The sequence below is a fragment of the Dermochelys coriacea genome, chromosome 9 (genome assembly GCF_009764565.3).
Source record: "Dermochelys coriacea isolate rDerCor1 chromosome 9, rDerCor1.pri.v4, whole genome shotgun sequence".
Taxonomy (NCBI): Eukaryota; Metazoa; Chordata; order Testudines; family Dermochelyidae; genus Dermochelys; species Dermochelys coriacea.
In genome coordinates this window covers 53,847,009-53,864,108 of record NC_050076.1, presented here as the reverse complement: position 1 = coordinate 53,864,108, position 17,100 = coordinate 53,847,009, and the positions used below count along the sequence as shown (strand labels likewise).

The 17,100-nt window shown below is 47.0% G+C and overlaps 1 protein-coding gene across 5 annotated transcripts in view; it reads left to right on the top strand.

Annotated features, from left to right (window-relative positions):
• Positions 1–17,100, top strand: part of EPHB1 (EPH receptor B1) — a 386,433-nt gene that overhangs the window by 331,175 nt on the left and 38,158 nt on the right. For all 5 annotated transcript variants that reach the window (XM_038415984.2, XM_043492655.1, XM_043492656.1 and 2 more), the window contains 4 exons: positions 503–750; positions 2,933–3,148; positions 14,260–14,409; positions 16,564–16,757. In XM_038415984.2, the coding sequence (XP_038271912.1) occupies positions 503–750; positions 2,933–3,148; positions 14,260–14,409; positions 16,564–16,757 (808 nt within the window). The remainder of the gene's footprint in view (positions 1–502; positions 751–2,932; positions 3,149–14,259; positions 14,410–16,563; positions 16,758–17,100) is intronic.

Sequence of the window (17,100 nt, the reverse complement as noted above, 5' to 3'; positions counted from 1 at the left end):
TGAACCTGCAAGCTCTTTTGCACAGATGAACTGTGGCACCTGCACAAAACTCCATTAACATTGGAAGAGTTACATGGGGGCACAGGATTGTATCCAGGTAGAGCAGTTTGGAGGCTCAGGAATATTCTTTGTAGCAGAGGAATGGATGCTTTTGACATTGCCCCTTTAAGGGGGGGAAGACAAATAGTATTAAGAGGACACTATTTAAGTGGGAACATAGAATATCAGGGTTGGAAGGGACCTCAGGAGGTCATCTAGTCCAACCCCCTGCTCAAAACAGGACCAATCCCCCATTTTTGCCCCAGATCCCTAAATGGCCCCCTCAAGGACTGAGCTCACAACCGTGGGTTTAGCAGGCCAATGCTCAAACCACTGAGCTATCCCTCCCCCCATATTTCAGCTAATCAGATTGGAGCCATGACAGCTATGTGGCACTGCTGTTCTTTACCATGCTCTGTTGAGAAGGAGAAGGTGGTTGCAACTGATATTCTTGCAATTGCAGGGGAGTTTGGAGAAGTGTATAAAGGACGTCTGAAACTGCCCAGCAAGAGGGAAATCTATGTGGCCATTAAGACATTAAAGGCTGGCTACTCTGAGAAGCAGCGTAGGGATTTCCTGAGTGAGGCCAGCATCATGGGACAGTTTGATCACCCAAATATCATTCGGCTGGAAGGAGTGGTGACCAAAAGCCGGCCAGTCATGATCATCACAGAGTTTATGGAGAATGGAGCTCTGGACTCCTTTCTGAGGGTAAGGAAGCATGATGGCCTCATTGGCTACTCTTCTGCTATAACACTGGAATGGAGTCATGTTCATTGGAATTGAGTCATGCTGTGTTGTAGAAGATTCATTGAGGTCAAACCTCTAGCAGCTGGGCTCATGGAGGACATAACCTCCAGGGAGAACCCTAATAACTGACCTAAGAAACAATATTGAGAGAGGGCAAGATTCTCAAACGAGCCTAAGAGATTTCAGAGCACAAATCCTGTTGTCTTTCAGTGAGGCTTGTGCTCCTAAATCTCTTGGGCACGGATGAAAATCTCCCCCAGAGGCCTCAGCAAGAGGAAAGGGTTGCTGTGCCCACTACTACAAAAGGGGAAATAAATAAATCCATGAGGGGAAAAGCCAGTTTTTGAATGAAAAGATAAACTATAACTGCACTAAAGCGTTCTGAGGACAGGGGACTCCACTCCCACCAGGAACCACCCCAAATAAAAGTGCTCTGCTACCGCCTAGTCACCTGATCATCATGCCAGCTAGGTGAGGCGAAGGGCGGCAAGTATAGGATGCAGGAGAGGCCTTACAAGGACGGAAATGCTAGATCAAAACTGAGAACTTCTGAATCACTGAGGCATGGGCAGCTATTTGAAGTGGTCTAGAACTGGAGGGAAGGTGGGAACATGACCAGAATTAAAGAAGTGCCCTTTTATTTTCTCACTTCACATTTGAAGCCAGCTTTGAGTATTTTTAGTATCAGCTTGAAGCATCATGGAGCATCAGTGACAAGAGGTCCGCTGTGTGACTCCAAACACTGCTCCTTTGTGGACAGTGTTCATCTCATTATGGGATTTGAGATCATCTGGAGGAAGCAGCTGCAACAGCAACAGTATTAATACTCACGCAGCGGGGAAACCAACCATCGTTCTTTGTACTGGCATCTTAGGTGGTGTGTCCTAGGGGTCTAGAGGCAGCTCAAAGGCAATCTGACCCAGAGCTCCGGTGCACACCTCTCAAGAGGTTGGGAGGTAGGGGAAGGAGGGTGCAGGAGAAAGAGAGGTAGGCAAAAGAATCAAAGGAAGGAAGGTCAGGAAAGAAAGATGGATGAAGAGGGAAGGGAAGGAGAAGAGAGGGGTAAACACTTAGGCTGAGATTTTCAAAGGCAATTGGAGGAATGATTAATGGGAACCGAGCATCCAAATCCTGTTAATGCCACCTTCTTTCCAACGCTCAGAAGTAGGTAATTTATATGTCTAATTTCAGTCTTGATGTAAAAATAGCATTGCTAATTGGTGCATCAGCTGCTTGGAAAGATAGCAGAGTACATCATCAATGTCCCTCCATGGGGGCCAGCCCAAAGCAGCGAAATACTTGAGGGCCCCAGAGTCAGACTGACCCTTGTGTGTATGCACAAGGAGTCGGGAGGGAGAGACTGTTGTGAGGAGCCTTGCACCCCCATGCAGGTGCCAGGAACAGTTGCAATCCCTGTGCTTTTCAGAACTGACAGATTGCTCCCTGCTGTTGGCATCGTACTCATAGACACCCCAAAAACAGACAGGGAGGAGGTACCTCCAATAAGATGGCCACATTTTCCACATGACAGACTCTGATGTCCGTCTCCTAGGAACGTTGACTTTTATGTTCTCTATGGAAAGTCCTGAATGCAAATGGTCTTTCTCTTCCCCCGCCTCCCCCCCAGTGTCCGTGGAAAGGCCTAGGGAAGCCTGAATTGCTTTCTCTTGTTCCATACTGTGGGTTGCCCAGAATCTAACACTTTTTGGGTGGGGGTTGGGGGAGGCAAGAATTGAAAAGAGAGAAAACAAATGGCCTGAAAAATAAAAAGATGCCCAGAAGAGTTTTTAAATTTTAAGAGAATAAATCCAGAAATGGAGATAAACACTGATTTTTAGAGATGACTTTTTCCTAAATTAGTTAAAAAACCCACACCAAACAACAACAACCACCTGATCATCCTGACACCAAACACAACAGAAACTGGACTCTCAGGCTGAAAATGTGCTAAATGGGAGCTCGGTGGTTGTTTTTCATACTACAGTAATGTCTGGAGGCCTCAGCCATGTTCAGGATCTTACAATCTCACTACATAGGAGAACTGACTGACCCAGAGTCACAGGTTTGTTTGGATAATGGGGTTATCTACTACCCCAGCAATAGCTGGATCATTCTGATTATGGCACCTGCTCTTTGACCGCAGCAAAATGACGGGCAGTTCACAGTCATCCAGCTGGTGGGGATGCTCAGGGGAATTGCTGCGGGAATGAAGTACCTTGCGGAGATGAACTACGTGCACCGGGATCTCGCCGCCAGAAACATCCTGGTCAATAGTAACTTGGTGTGCAAAGTGTCTGACTTCGGTCTCTCGCGCTACCTGCAAGATGATACCTCTGACCCAACCTATACCAGTTCCTTGGTATGTACCTTCTGCCTTGATGCACATTCCCCTTTCCCGATCTCACTTTGCTTCCACAAAATTGCATTGCTTCCTGGGGCCTTTCCCACTTCAGGGGAGCAGTTCATTACAGCTGGGCCCTGTGGGAAGGGTTACAAAGGCCAGTGAGGTGCCCAGGTCCCACCGAAAGAGGGAAGGAAATAGAGGCAGCCGTGTCAGTAGGTGGGAGATCCTTGGGGGCTCTTTTTCTATTTCTTGTGCTGGCCTTTGTAAATCCCAGCCACAATTCAGCTGTGGAGTTTGGGGATGTAGACCCATTGCAGAACAACATTGGAGCTCGGTCTGATGGAATGATGGGATTGTAGATTCCAGTATTCATCGGTAATAGCTTCTTTGCGCTGCATTTGCAAAGATATTTAGGTGCCTAAAGATGAAGATAGAAACTCAGTGGCATTTTCCAAAGTGCGTAGGTGAGTTTGGTGCCCATTGGCATCTTTAGGCACCCAAATACACTTATAAATCTGGCCCTTTCTCGCCACTTTCCCTTCAAATGACATTAAAGCATCCTGTGGTTTGTTTCTCTCATGCTTTGAAAGGACAACAACTGTTTTCTTTCTCTTTGTACCTCTCCCTGCCTTCTCTCTCTCTCACTCCTTTCTTCATAATCCTTTCTTTCTTTTTTCTCCCCCTCCCTTTCTTGTTCCCTCTCATTGTTTTTTCTCTCTTGTCCCCTCCCTCTCTTAAATTTTTCTGTGCTCTTGGCTAGTTTTCAAATGAGAATTTCTCTCTCTTCCACTAAATGAGTGGGGGAGGGGGATGAACAGTGGGTATCTGGGAAGGGGTGCAGGAGGGGAAGCAGAAGGAAGACTGGTTGCATATAGGAGTTGTTTTAAGTACAGCTAAAGTACCACTCTAATCCTGAGCTATCTTTCTCTGCTGGAAATTATTCTGGGCATTAATTAAAGAGACAAATCTAATCCAAGCTCCACTATTCCCCAGTCACTGTTCTCTTGCTTAATTAACTCATTCGTAGGTAATCCAAGGTCTCCCACATTGTCTCCTGGTTCACCTGCGGTAGGCTGGCACTCTCCTCTTGGTGCCTGCAGTAGGGAAGATAACAGAACCCTGCTCCTCTCTAGAAGTCTAGAGCATTCTTTTGGAATCATTCTGCCGTCAGGAACTTGGCCTCTGGATACCATTGGATTCTATCAGAAATTGGGTGGCGGGGGGGGGGAATAAGAAGATATTTGGGTGATTGTCATATTTGGAGTGAATGAAGTAAATAAATCACACGTTATGCTAAGACTCAGTTTATAAATACCCTATAAAGGGTTAATAAATTATTAATAGATGTCATAATATACTACAGACATGAGTAATGTATATTATAGATGGTTATAAGTTCATCAGTTGGTGTTACAGCTGGTTATAAAACATGGTTAGGAGCAACCTATTGGATTGATTAATAATTTATTAACCCTTTATAAACCATAGTAGTAATAATATGACCCGCTCATGCCTTGGAGAGTGAAAATAAGGTGAACACAGTTTTTATTGGCAGCAGTTATAAAGGGGTTGAGGATTGTAGATCAGCAACAAAGCAGGTCATGTCTATGTTGCTCAATAAGTAGAATGTAAAATATCAGAGGGGTAGCCGTGTTAGTCTGTTCCACAAAAACAACGAGGAGGCCGATTGCACCTTAAAGACTAACAGATTTATTTGGGCATAAGTTTCTGTGGGTAAAAAACCCCACTTCTTCAGATGCATGGAGTGAAAATTACAGATGCAGGCATAAATATACTGACACATGAAGAGAAGGGAGTAATTTGTAATTTTCACTCCATGCATCTGAAGAAGTGGGTTTTTTAGCCATGAAAGCTTATGCCCAAATAAATCTGTTAGTCTTTAAGGTGCTACCAGACTCCTCATTGTTTTTGTACGATGTAAAATGTAAAGATTTTGTAAGGTAAAGAATTAAAGCAACCTCAGTAGGAGTTTGCCTGAGCAGTGAACTTACGGGTTTGGTCCAAACCATTGAAGGCTTCAAATCAGTAACAAAATATGTATGCAGGCTGACCTGTGACAACGACACTCTGAACCGACCAATTTCTCCTTTGTTTTCTTATCAAGTCCTCTGTTCAGACTGTTCAATGCGCCATGTTGTTCCCCAGCTCTAGCATGGAACTAACCTTTGAATGGAACCTCCTTAGGGAGCTGCAGGTGGAATTCAGAGGGATGGTTTTGACCTTTGAAGCCCTAACTAGTTTGGGGGGTGGCTCTCAGAGAGCCCACCTCTCTCACGTGGCTGCAGGAGGGAGCTGAGGATGTGGTGATCTCTGTGAAGGCCTCTTGACTCTGAAATCCACTTCTCCCTGGGTGCATCAGAGCCCAGATTTGTTAACTTTCTGGCCATGCTGCAGAGACCACCCCTGTCTTTGCATAGGGCACAGATCAAGTCTTTATGAGCTATAAGGAAATGCCAGCTGGGTAGAGCGATTATTGTTATTCTGGGCTGGAGGGTTGGTCCATTGCATGGAATCTGAATTATAGTGTGTAATGTAATTTGTGGGAGAATGCACTTGTGAGATGAGCACCTTTTGGATGTGATCAAATAGAAGTAAATAAATAAGGAGAGTCACCAAATGTAGGAAACCGAGGTAGTTGGGGATGTGGTCCATTGATATCAATGGAACTAAGACAATTCACACAGGCTTTGTGTCTGGGCCAGGGTCTGATCCTACTGCTTTTGACTTAAATGGCAATGCTGTCTAATAAGGAGCACAGATTGTCGCATTTTAAGTCAAACAATGTCATTTGAGATAACATGCCTGGCACTAGCTGCTTGAAGTAGCCTTTCCCACCTTTCGAGATAAAATGGATTCTCTCGACTGTGTTTATATTTAATTTATGCCATACTAGGCCTTCCCAGCAGCCGGGAAATGGTGCTCTGTCTGCAGATTTGAGGCTCTGGGGAAAAGGCAGGAAAAACAAGCTGGCAGTCACTTGCTCAGTTTGTAGTTATTTAACTAGTATTTTTGCCATCCATCTTTAAAGAGCACCTGACACTTCATGGAAGGCTATGGAAAACATTTGTGCTAAACAATTTCTGAAATGATTCAGCCTAGAGTAAATACCAGACATATTCTGCATTTTCCCTTCCTCCCCTATTATTTTAACTATTATTGGAGTCATTTACATGGAAATGTGATTGTTCTTCTCCAACAGTTCATATGCTCCTGCTGCTTATTCTCCACTGAAGTCATAACCCTCTGAATGTGACATCGTAATCCTTGCCAAGATAACAAGAGATGATGTCGCAAACAGAATTATGGAGCAATAAAGTATCCATGGAGTTGGGATACTTTAAACCAGATGAGAATCTTGCACTGTGTTGTTTGCTGGGAAATAACCAAAGGCAGATGAACACTTAAGAAATGGAGATTCTGTTTTCATATGTTAATAAGAATCAGGGTTCTAAACCTCCCTCCCCATGAAAATGAGCTATTCTAAACAGGATGGTTTAGGACCTTTCCCATGGGATTTTTAACACAACCTCATGGGTTCAAATCAGCAGCAGGAAAAAGGAGGGATCCTTCCCTGGAAGCAGCTTTGACCTTTGCTGGTCATTTTATTGCAGTAGTTGAAATGATTTTCAGGGATTAGGGCTGATAGGATTTGGGTGTAGCTTCCCCTTAGTGATTGAGTGTAATAGACTCATTACATTTAATGGGAGTTATTCAGATGTACTTTGAAGGGGAAAAAGACCCTGGTCTACAGCGTTCTGTACCTTTTGCATAGAGACCTGAAGGTCTATATGTTAAATCCCATATATTGGGAAAATGTGTTCTCTATAAATCACAGTTGTAGTAATGATGCTCTAATTGCAGTAGGATTCACTGTCATTATGAGAGCTTTCTCTCAGGGGCCAATAACGTTTTGGAAAAAAAATTGCCCTTTGGACTGAAATTTCTCTTGCTTCTTAGTCCACAGGTGACTGAATTTGGAAATGTCACTAGAACAACTCTGAGCAGTCTGTGGGGTAGCTGAACATGAAGAAGTGTGGGTCTGAGTCTCCAGTGCCTTGCGATTGATGTGTTTATTATGCCTGCGCAAAGTGGGAGTACAGTGCTACCATCTGGATTTGATAGCCCTTTATACCCACTTTGCACATGGGTAAATGATGACATATGATGGAAGGTAGTGGTGCATCAAACCCCACAACCCTGTGGCTTTCTTTCCCTTGTTCTTTGTGGCTAATGATCATTTATATAAAACCAAGATCTTTCGTTTCTTTGAGAATCCTTCTGTTCTTTTACAATACCCCAGGTGAAGTCAGAGGGCCAAATTTTCAGCTGGCATAAATTGCCACAGTCCCACTGATGGCAAGGGAGCTGTGTGGATTTACACCAGTGAAGAGTTTGACTCACAATGTCCTGGTTGTGACACCAAAGTGCTTTGCCGTGGAAATGATGCTGATGTCACAAGCAAGTTCCTGTATCCGCAGCTGCTAGTTGGGACTAGATCCCTGTTGACCATCCCAGCAGTAGGAATGATTCCCTTCCCTTTCCTTGCCATGGCAGCTCAGAGAGACGTATTTCAATATGTGCAGTGAACTTCAACTAAATGAAACCAGCATCGCCCCAACCTCGTGTTTTTAATTTAAATCCGAGTGATGAAAATACCTGCTAATCCTCAGCTGGTTCAAGTGCTATTCATGGCAAGCTGTCATCTCTGCACCAAGGGCATCTGCACTCATCCCTCACCCCTCCCCTGCCACTGTCCCCGGGGAAGGGGCCTGAAGACTGGGAAGCGTACATGCTTCATAATGCAAAGCAGCCCAGGGTGTAGAAGTGTCACTCAGGGTAGAACTCTGAAGGCTGAGGTTTTTACTTTACATGCAAGGAGGAGCAAGGAGGCAGCTGTTGCTGCCAGCCTTTGATGTCTGCTTTCCGGCTTTGGGAGACCAGAGCACCTACAGATTCTCTGTGGGAAATGCGGAATCCTTTAAAACACCCGTGTGCACATTCATTAGCATTCATGGAAAAGTCTAACATAGTATTCCTAGTGCAGGTTCGCCGGATGAGTTTAACCCTTTCACTGAAGGAGTTAGTCACCAAAAACGCCAGCAATGCTAAAGGCCAGAGCGATCTGTGCTCCCATCATTTAGGTGCATTTGCCATATACGATAGCACTCAATTAACATACATTTCCCCACCCTAAAGCTAGCATAGGGCACATCCCCTTCATGGCTTTATCCTCAATGGAGTGGGAAGAGAATAAGTATGGCAGGTGCTTCATTCCTACCTGTTGCTTGTGAGTGGAGGAGGGCCACAGTTTGACTTCAGTTGTACCAGTACAAACATGGAGTAATTCAATTGATTTTACTGCAGTTTCTCCAGATTCACACTGGCATAGGTGAGTTTCTATCTTTCAGATAAACTGTTGTTGTCACATATGTCACAAATTCATGTGAAAAACTCAGCACGGCTTGTGCTTCTAAGCTGGGGATGCATCAAGTAGAAGTAATGGAAGAGGAGAAGGACCTTGGAGTATTAGTTGATCATAGGATGACTATGAGCTGCCAATGTGATATGGCTGTGAAAAAAGCTAATGCGGTTTTGGGATGCATCAGGAGAGGTATTTCCAGTAGGGATAAGGAGGTTTTAGTACCATTATACAAGGCACTAGTGAGACCTCACCTGGAATACTGTGTGCAGTTCTGGTCTCCCATGTTTAAAAAGGATGAATTCAAACTGGAACAGGTACAGAGAAGGGCTACTAGGATGATCCGAGGAATGGAAAACCTGTCTTATGAAAGGAGACTCAAGGAGCTTGGCTTGTTTAGCCTAACTAAAAGAAGGTTGAGGGGAGATATGATTGCTCTCTATAAATATATCAGAGGGATAAATACAGAGGAGGGAGAGGAATTATTTAAGCTCAGTACCAATGTGGACACAAGAACAAATGGGTATAAACTGGCCACCAGGAAGTTTAGACTTGAAATTAGACGAAGGTTTCTAACCATCAGAGGAGTGAAGTTTTGGAATAGCCTTTCAAGGGAAGCAGTGGGGGCAAAAGATCTATCTGGCTTTAAGATTCTACTCGATAAGTTTATGGAGGAGATGATATGATGGGATAATGTGATTTTGGTAATTAATTGATCTTTAAATATTCATGGTAAATAGGCCTAATGGCCTGTGATGGGATATTAGATGGGTGGGATCTGAGTTATCCAGGAAAGAATTTTCTGTAGTATCTGGCTGGTGACTCTTGCCCATATGCTCAGGGTTTAGCTGATCACCATATTTGGGGTCGGGAAGGAATTTTCCTCCAGGGCAGATTGGAAGAGGTCCTAGAGGTTTTTCACCTTCCTCTGTAGCATGGGGCACGGGTCACTTGAGGGAGGCTTCTCTGCTCCTTGAAGTCTTTAAACCATGATTTGAGGACTTCAATAGCTCAGACATAGGTGAGGTTTTTCATAGGAATGGGTGGGTGAGATTTGTGGCCTGCATTGTGCAGGAGGTCAGACTAGACGATCAGAATGGTCCCTTCTGACCTTAGTATCTATGAATCTAAATCTGGCTATTTTAGGGGGTTGTGGTATTGCCACACTTCTGCACTGCCTTCAGAGCTGGGTGTCCAGATAGCAGTGGCTGCTGGCTGTGCACCCAGCTCTGAAGGCATTCTCACTACCAGCAGCAGTGCAGAAATGAGGGTGGCAGGACATGGGGGTGTTGTCACTTTTTGGCTGGCGGGTGGATGAGCTGGCTTTACGAGTTGGTGACGTGGGTGACTGCCCAGGGCACTGTAGTTGGGGAGAATGCTGTAGTCACCGTCTCACAGGAAGCCCCAGCCCTCTTTGTACCCAAGCTCTGGGGAGGGGCAGGGGAGGGGATGCCCCAGCCAGGGGCTCCTACCGTGCACTGGGCTCCAGCTGCTAGTCCTGGCTAGGCTGCGGAGGGACAGACCTTCCTCTTCTCCTGCATGGGCCACTACCGGGGCCAGGTCAGAGCAACCTTCTCTGGTGGCACAGAAGTAATGGTGGCAATGCCATACCATGCCACCCTCACTTTTGCGCTGTTGCTGGTGGTGGTGCTGCCTTCAGAGCTGGGCTCCCAGCCAGCAACCACTGCTCTCCAGCTGCCAAGCTCTGAAGGCAGCGCAGAAGTAAGTGTGGCAATACCACAGATTTCACGGGAGAGACCAGATTTCACAGTCTGTGCCGTGTTTTTCACATGAATTTTGTAGGACCCTACAGATGTGACAACAGTTTTTCTGAAAGTTAGAAACTCACTTATGCCAGTGCAAATCTGGAGAAACCAGCAGTGGCGCAGAAGTAAGAATGGCAATACTGTGACACCCACCCTCCCAATCCCTTTTGGGTCGGGACCTCCACAGTTACAGTACCATGAAATTTCAGATTTAAATATCTGAAACCATGAAATTTAAGATTTTTAAAATCCAATAACTGTGAAATTTACCAAAATGGACCATGAATTTACTAGGGCCCTACACACATGGTTTGGAATCTCAGCTACGAGGCATGCAGCCAGACTGCCCTGCATTGTGATCCTCTCAGGTGCCATGAGCTAAGTTACAGGGCTGGCTCAGCACTTGTGTGGGAGACCTCTCAAGATCAGCTTGGAAGGGAGTGCCATTAGTAACTCCTGAGATGTGTTCTTGACTCTGATTGCTTGGTTCTGATCTCACTTACACCAACATAACTCAATCAACTTCACTGGAACTACTCATGATGAGAGACGAATGAAGTCCTGAGTCTTTTCTAAAGTAATGCCTAGCACCATAGCATGAGGGCAGCGTGCTGCTGAAATTGACATCTTCTGGATGAGATAGAAAATGGAAGTCCTGATCGATCTCCTGGTGCTGTTTGTAATCTCTGGGGTGATAACCCTGCCATCCTAGCCAAATGCCAGCTCACGCACTCGCATCGGATCTCAAAATTCTTTCTACTGCACAGGATCTAATTCTTCCCCTCCTGTCCTTCAAAAATACATGTGACATTATTGCGGGCTATGGGACAGTTTATTCCTGAGGTGAGTGCATTTCAGGGATGGATGATGTGATACTTGTTTATAAAGGATATCTCAGCTGGTTATCTGTATCATATAGCACATGGGTATCTTTTGGGATGAAAAAGATACTATATAAATTCAAGATAATGTTGTTGTGAGACTAGACCCCCCGGATTATAAAGCCATAATAAAAGAGTAGAGAAGTAACTCATACAGCTAAAGGAAAAGGAAAATGCAGGGACAAATTAGAGGAATCCTTTTGACATGTTACTAAATAAGTGGCCTATTTCATCCTTATTCACCTACATTTCTATTTAACAAATAGTTTTATTAGAGAGACAAAAGTGGGTGAGATAATATCTTTTATTGAATTAACTTCTTTTGGTGAGAGAGACAAGCTTTCAAGCTACACAAAGCTCTTCTTCAGGTCTTTATATGTCTTTTCATCTACATACCCTTGATGTCAATTGTTTTTTTGTTTTTTTTTATAGTTTCCTCCATAAATATTGACCAGTACCTTCTCTCCTCTCCCTCTCCTTCTTCCTCCCCTTTGTGCGCATTGACTTGTCCTCGATAGCAAGGGGGTGTTTCTGAATAATACTTGTAAAAGTGGTTGGGGGATTTGGTATTGTATTTTGGGTGGGCATTAGATTTTCCTTCAGACCATCTTTTGCCAGCTTCCCCTGCAGATCCTTATTTGGGCACCCCACTGCAGCATCTCCATCCCTTTGAGGGCCACCTTAAAATGACAGAGAGGTCAAAGGAGTGGAGTAGCGTTGCCATCTACTGGGGGCTATAGACATTGATGAGCTGCAAAAATCTTAACAACCAGTTCCCTCCTCACCTGACGAGGGGGTTGTTGCCCACCCCCGCCACCGGGACTCCTGCCTCATCCAACCCCCCATGTTCCTTGATACCTTCCCCGGGACCCCTGCCCCATCCTCCCCCCTCTCCTGTCCCCTGAATGCCCCCAGAACTGGGCAGGAGGGTCTCATGGGCCACCGTAGTGGGTGCCCACCCCATCCCTAAGAGCCAGAGGGACCTGCCAGGGGGTGAGGTGGGGAGTTCCGGTGGTGCTTACATGGGGCCAGCTCCCAGGAAGCATCCAGCAGGTTCCTCTGGCTCCTAGGGGCGGGGTAGCATAGCTAGGGGGGGAGTAGGGGGAGCAGCCACTCCCCCCACTGATCACATCAAAAGTAGCGCCTTAGGCACCGACTCCGTGGGTGCTCTGGGGCTCGAGCACCCACGGGGAAAATTTGGTGGGTGCAGAGCACCCACCGGCAGCTCCCCACCCCGCACCCAGCCCCAGCTCACCTCTGCTCTGCCTCCTCCTCCTCCCCTGAATGAGCCGCCCAGCTCTGCTTCTCTGCCCCCCGCCCCCAGCTTCCCGTGAATCACCTATTTGGCGGGAAGCCTGGGAGGGCTGAGAAGCAGGCGGCGGCAGCTTCACACTCAGGCCCAGGGTGGCAGAGGTGAGCTGGGGCGGGGAGCAGTTCCCCTGTGCGCCCCCCCCCCGGGTTACCTGCTGCGGTGCAGGTGGCCCTCCTCGCGCTCCTCCCCTGCCCCAGCTCACCTCCCCTCTGCCTCCCTGGGCCTGAACGCGAATCTGCTGCTTGCTTCCCAGCCCACCCCAGCTTCCTGCGGGAACAGCTGATTCGCGGGAAGCCGGGGGTGGGGGGGCGGAGAAGCAGAGCGGGGCGGCACGTTCAGGGGAGGAGGCGGAGCGGAGGTGAGCTCAGGCCGGGGGCGGGGCGGGGAGTTGCTGGTGGGTGCTCTGCACCCACCAAATTTTCCCGTTGCGTGTTCCAGCACTGGAGCACACATGGCGTCGGTGCCTAAGGCACCACTTTTGGCCGGTTGTTAAATTTAGAAGCCCTTTTAGAACCGGTTGTCCCTCGCGGAACAACCGGTTCTAAAAGGGCTTCTAAATTTAACAACTGGTTGCCGCAAATCAGTGTGAACTTGTTCCAGCTCACCACTGGCTATAGACAGATCCAGGACGTGGAATTGGTTGCTGGGGTTCAGGCATGTAGATTAATGTCATCGTGATCAGGGCTTTGCCTTGTAGTGAAACTTAGGGTATCAGTAAATGGCAATCTGTTTTGTGTTGCTGAATGCAAGATAGGTAGCTAGCCATTATTTAATGAAGGAGGAGGTACCAGCTTTGCATAGCTGAGACCTGGCTGGGTGTTGCTTCTGGACCATTGCTGTTGAAGGTCTCTTCAGCTGGGTATATTCATCAGCATTAGGGAAAGGGGGAGGTGCTCCATCTGTGCTTTTATCATCTAAACTTAGGTCCAGGTAGTCTCCCACCCCAATGCTAGCTCTACTAGATAGTAGGTAAGATGCTATGTGCAGTGCCCTTGAGCTCTTAATTCAAGGTAATGTAATGTAATAGGCGTCCATTTTGGGTCCATTTGGAAGCTGAGGTTGGTGCTCAATGGTGTGGCGAGCTTACAGAGCAGGATGTCGTGCGGCGAGCGCATTACAGCAGTGCTTCAAGGCTTGCCATGGCTCCCATTTAGGAGCATTGGGTTTGACCTATAATGTCCTCAGTGGTTTGGGACAGAGTTATTTCAGAGACTGCCTCTCTCCCTGTTGCCCTACTTCCACAGCTGCAGCAAGTGGAGGCTCCTAAGCTGTGGTTTCCTTGCTCTATATGAGAGGGAGCTGGTGGCAGGTGAAAAGCCCCTCTACTCTCGAATGTTTTTCCTGCTCAGGTCCACCAGAGGCTGGATATTTTAGCTGTGTGGACACGTTACAAAGCTCATCTGTTGTCTCGAGCTTTTGACTTATGGGCAGGGGTAAAGGGTCAATAGCAGTGACATGGGGTTATGATTTTCGTTGATCTGTTTTGAATGCAGAATTTTTAATTCTCAGTACACCTGGTTGGGCAGCTTGTTTGTGTTGTAGATATTTTGATTCCTCTTCTGTTCTGTACATTTCATTATTGTGTAGCACCTTGAGATGTGAACAGTTGCTTAGTAAACTGAGGGAAAAGGCTGGCGATAAGTCTGGGTAATTCCTAAGTAATTTTGTCCCAAGGAGTGATAGACAGTCCAGGCCATACAGTTGAACTGCTTGTCCTTCTTCTCCAGGGTGGGAAGATCCCGGTGAGGTGGACAGCCCCTGAGGCCATCGCCTACCGCAAGTTCACCTCCGCCAGTGATGTCTGGAGTTACGGCATTGTCATGTGGGAAGTGATGTCCTTCGGAGAGAGGCCGTACTGGGACATGTCCAACCAAGATGTGAGTGTTCTGGGCACTATCTCTGTGTGTGATCAGTCTCCAAGGGGAAGAACCAGGTGATGCTATTCTACTCCCCACCCCGCCCAGCCTCTCCCAGCAGGAATCACTGCAAAGAAAGGTATAAGAATGCTGACAGCCACTGCACTCCAAGACTGTTCCAACAGAAGTCACCATGGGAATAGGATAGCTGCATATCATGAAAAACTAGGAGTCTCTTGGTTTCCAGGGCCTCCTGGGGTGGTTCACACAGATGGGGGAGTGTGTGTCTAAACTTCTTTGAAATTTGAGCTGGTTAGCAGAACCCCCTTGTGATATCAAAGACTTCTGCTTCCACTGAGATTCCGGAGAGACACAAGGGGCATGAAGAGAACAGGCTATTCCTCCCAGCACTGGCCTGCTGCCCCTCTTCAGCCTCAGTGCTGAGTGCCCCGACCCAACAGGCTGTGTGAAGGAAAGCAGGGGGTACAGGAGGCTGTGTGAAGAGAGAAAGAATGGGCAGAGAGGAAGTTCAGAGGGGCCTCCAAGCTCTGTCAGTGCCCTGCAATGGGATTTCATTATTGCAAATAAGGAAGTCAGGGCAGGCAGCTCAAACACAGTTATCATGGCTGCTAGCCAGCAACCAGCCTGCCCCAGTCCGTTCCTCACCACAGTGAGTTTTAACAGTATCTGTCTCCTTGCAACATAGTGTATGTTAAGCCTGAGAAAGGGGATGATGAGGAGAAAATATGGGTTGAGGGGATGAAATGGGGCAGTGGAAGCTTCCTAACAGGGAGGAGCACCAGTGCCCGAACTGTGGCCCCACCCCTGGGCCATTCTTTCCTCCCAAGGCCTCACCCCCACATTCCCTCTTCTCCCTGAGCCCCCACCCTCGCACAGCCTCTTCCCCCCAAGACCCCTCTCCCCATTGTTCATCCTTACAGTTGTAAAAAGTGGTGGGGCCATGGCCCCTCCATTCTGGCCCCCCAGCTTGATACTGTTCTACTCCCCCCACACGTCCCAGCCTTTCCATTTGGGGGTGCCAGATGATGGGGAATAAGAGACTCTTCTCCCTCTCACTGTATGGCAGCCAGAGAACAGGGGTGAGGGGCTTGTTTTTCATTCCCTCCCTATATATTTGGGAAGAGAAGGACCTGGCTCCATCCCTCTCTGGATCTTTTGGTGACACAAGGCCATGAGCAGGCCCTTAGTCCTGAGTATATGGGGAGCTCACCTGGATGCACACACTACAAATATCACTTTAGATTTGGCAGCAGTCCCTCTCCAGAAGTCACTGCAGAAAGTAGTGCAGAAGCTCTCGCTGTGAAGTGTTAGCTCTCAGCTACTCCAGCCCCAGCCTCTCAACCTGTGCAGCAGTGGTTGGTTTTCAAGATGAAAAAGGCGATAAATGAAAGGTTTTAAGATAGGAAATTGGGAAGAAAAACGAGTAGGCTGATAATTGGACTTCAGGAAGCCGGAAGTCCTTTGAAAATGTTCAGAGGGTTTGTAAGCCAGGGAGAGAGACTTGGTAGTTCAGCTACTGTACTCCAGTTTGATCGGCAGAGATAATGAGAGTGGCAGCTCTCCACAGTGAGGGACTACAATACCCTTGACTCATCAGAGCTCAAATTAACCTCTGAGTGCCTTGGTTCCACACCGCTTTCCCACATCCACATCATTAACGGGTAGAACACCGTAGTTTGTGGCAAGAATTCTACCTCAGAGAGAGTAGAGGGCAGTGGTGGTGAAGTGATTACTCTCCTAGGTTCCCTTCAGTGCTTAGATGCCTGTATTTGTGCTAGTGCAGGCAGCTGTGTTCATTACTGTCACAGGTGCACCGATGTACTGCAGAGGCCATCTTTCCCTGGAAACCTGGCTTTTAGAACACATAGCTCTTTGCTCTTGTATTGGTTCAGATCATCACTCTTGTAAAGCCTCTGACACATCACTGAAGTCAGTGGAGATACAGCCATTTACACCAGCAGTGAATCTGACCCAGTGAATTTGGGAACTCTTGCCTTTAGCGTGAACGTTTTGGCCAGTGAAAGGTTGATTTTTTTCCAGAGTGGGTGTTGCTTTGATGGAGTTTTGGGTTGGGTTTGATTTTTGAACTTGGATGACTCTTATGAGCTTTGTTCCTCTATTTACCTGCTGGTTTCATGCTCCTTCTCCCTGCAGGTAATCAATGCAATTGAGCAAGATTACCGTCTTCCCCCTCCTATGGACTGCCCAGCTGCGCTGCACCAGCTCATGCTAGACTGCTGGCAGAAAGACCGCAACACCCGCCCTCGCTTCACTGAGATAGTCAACACCCTAGATAAAATGATCCGCAACCCGGCAAGCCTCAAAACTGTAGCTACCATCACCGCTGTGTGAGTCTCAAAGTGCCCTGATACTATATGTGCAGTGGGAAGTTCTGGGAGAGTCAATGGTTAGGTTTTGCAAACTCATCATTTAATGTTCCAAGCCATGAATGTAGGGTCATAGAGCTAGCTGAGTGGGTGATAGGCAATCAATTATCCAATTAATTTTGCTTTTCTTTTTTGTTGACAAATCATTCATATCCAATCAAGATGTGTGCAGATGAATTCACTATAAACAGCCATTAGCCAAATACCGCAATGAGCAGTTGTTGTTCATGGGTGGCCTCTTTGCTATTGGTTATTCGTGGCATGTGATTGATGGTGAAAGTCACATGGTATTGTTTCTACCCTT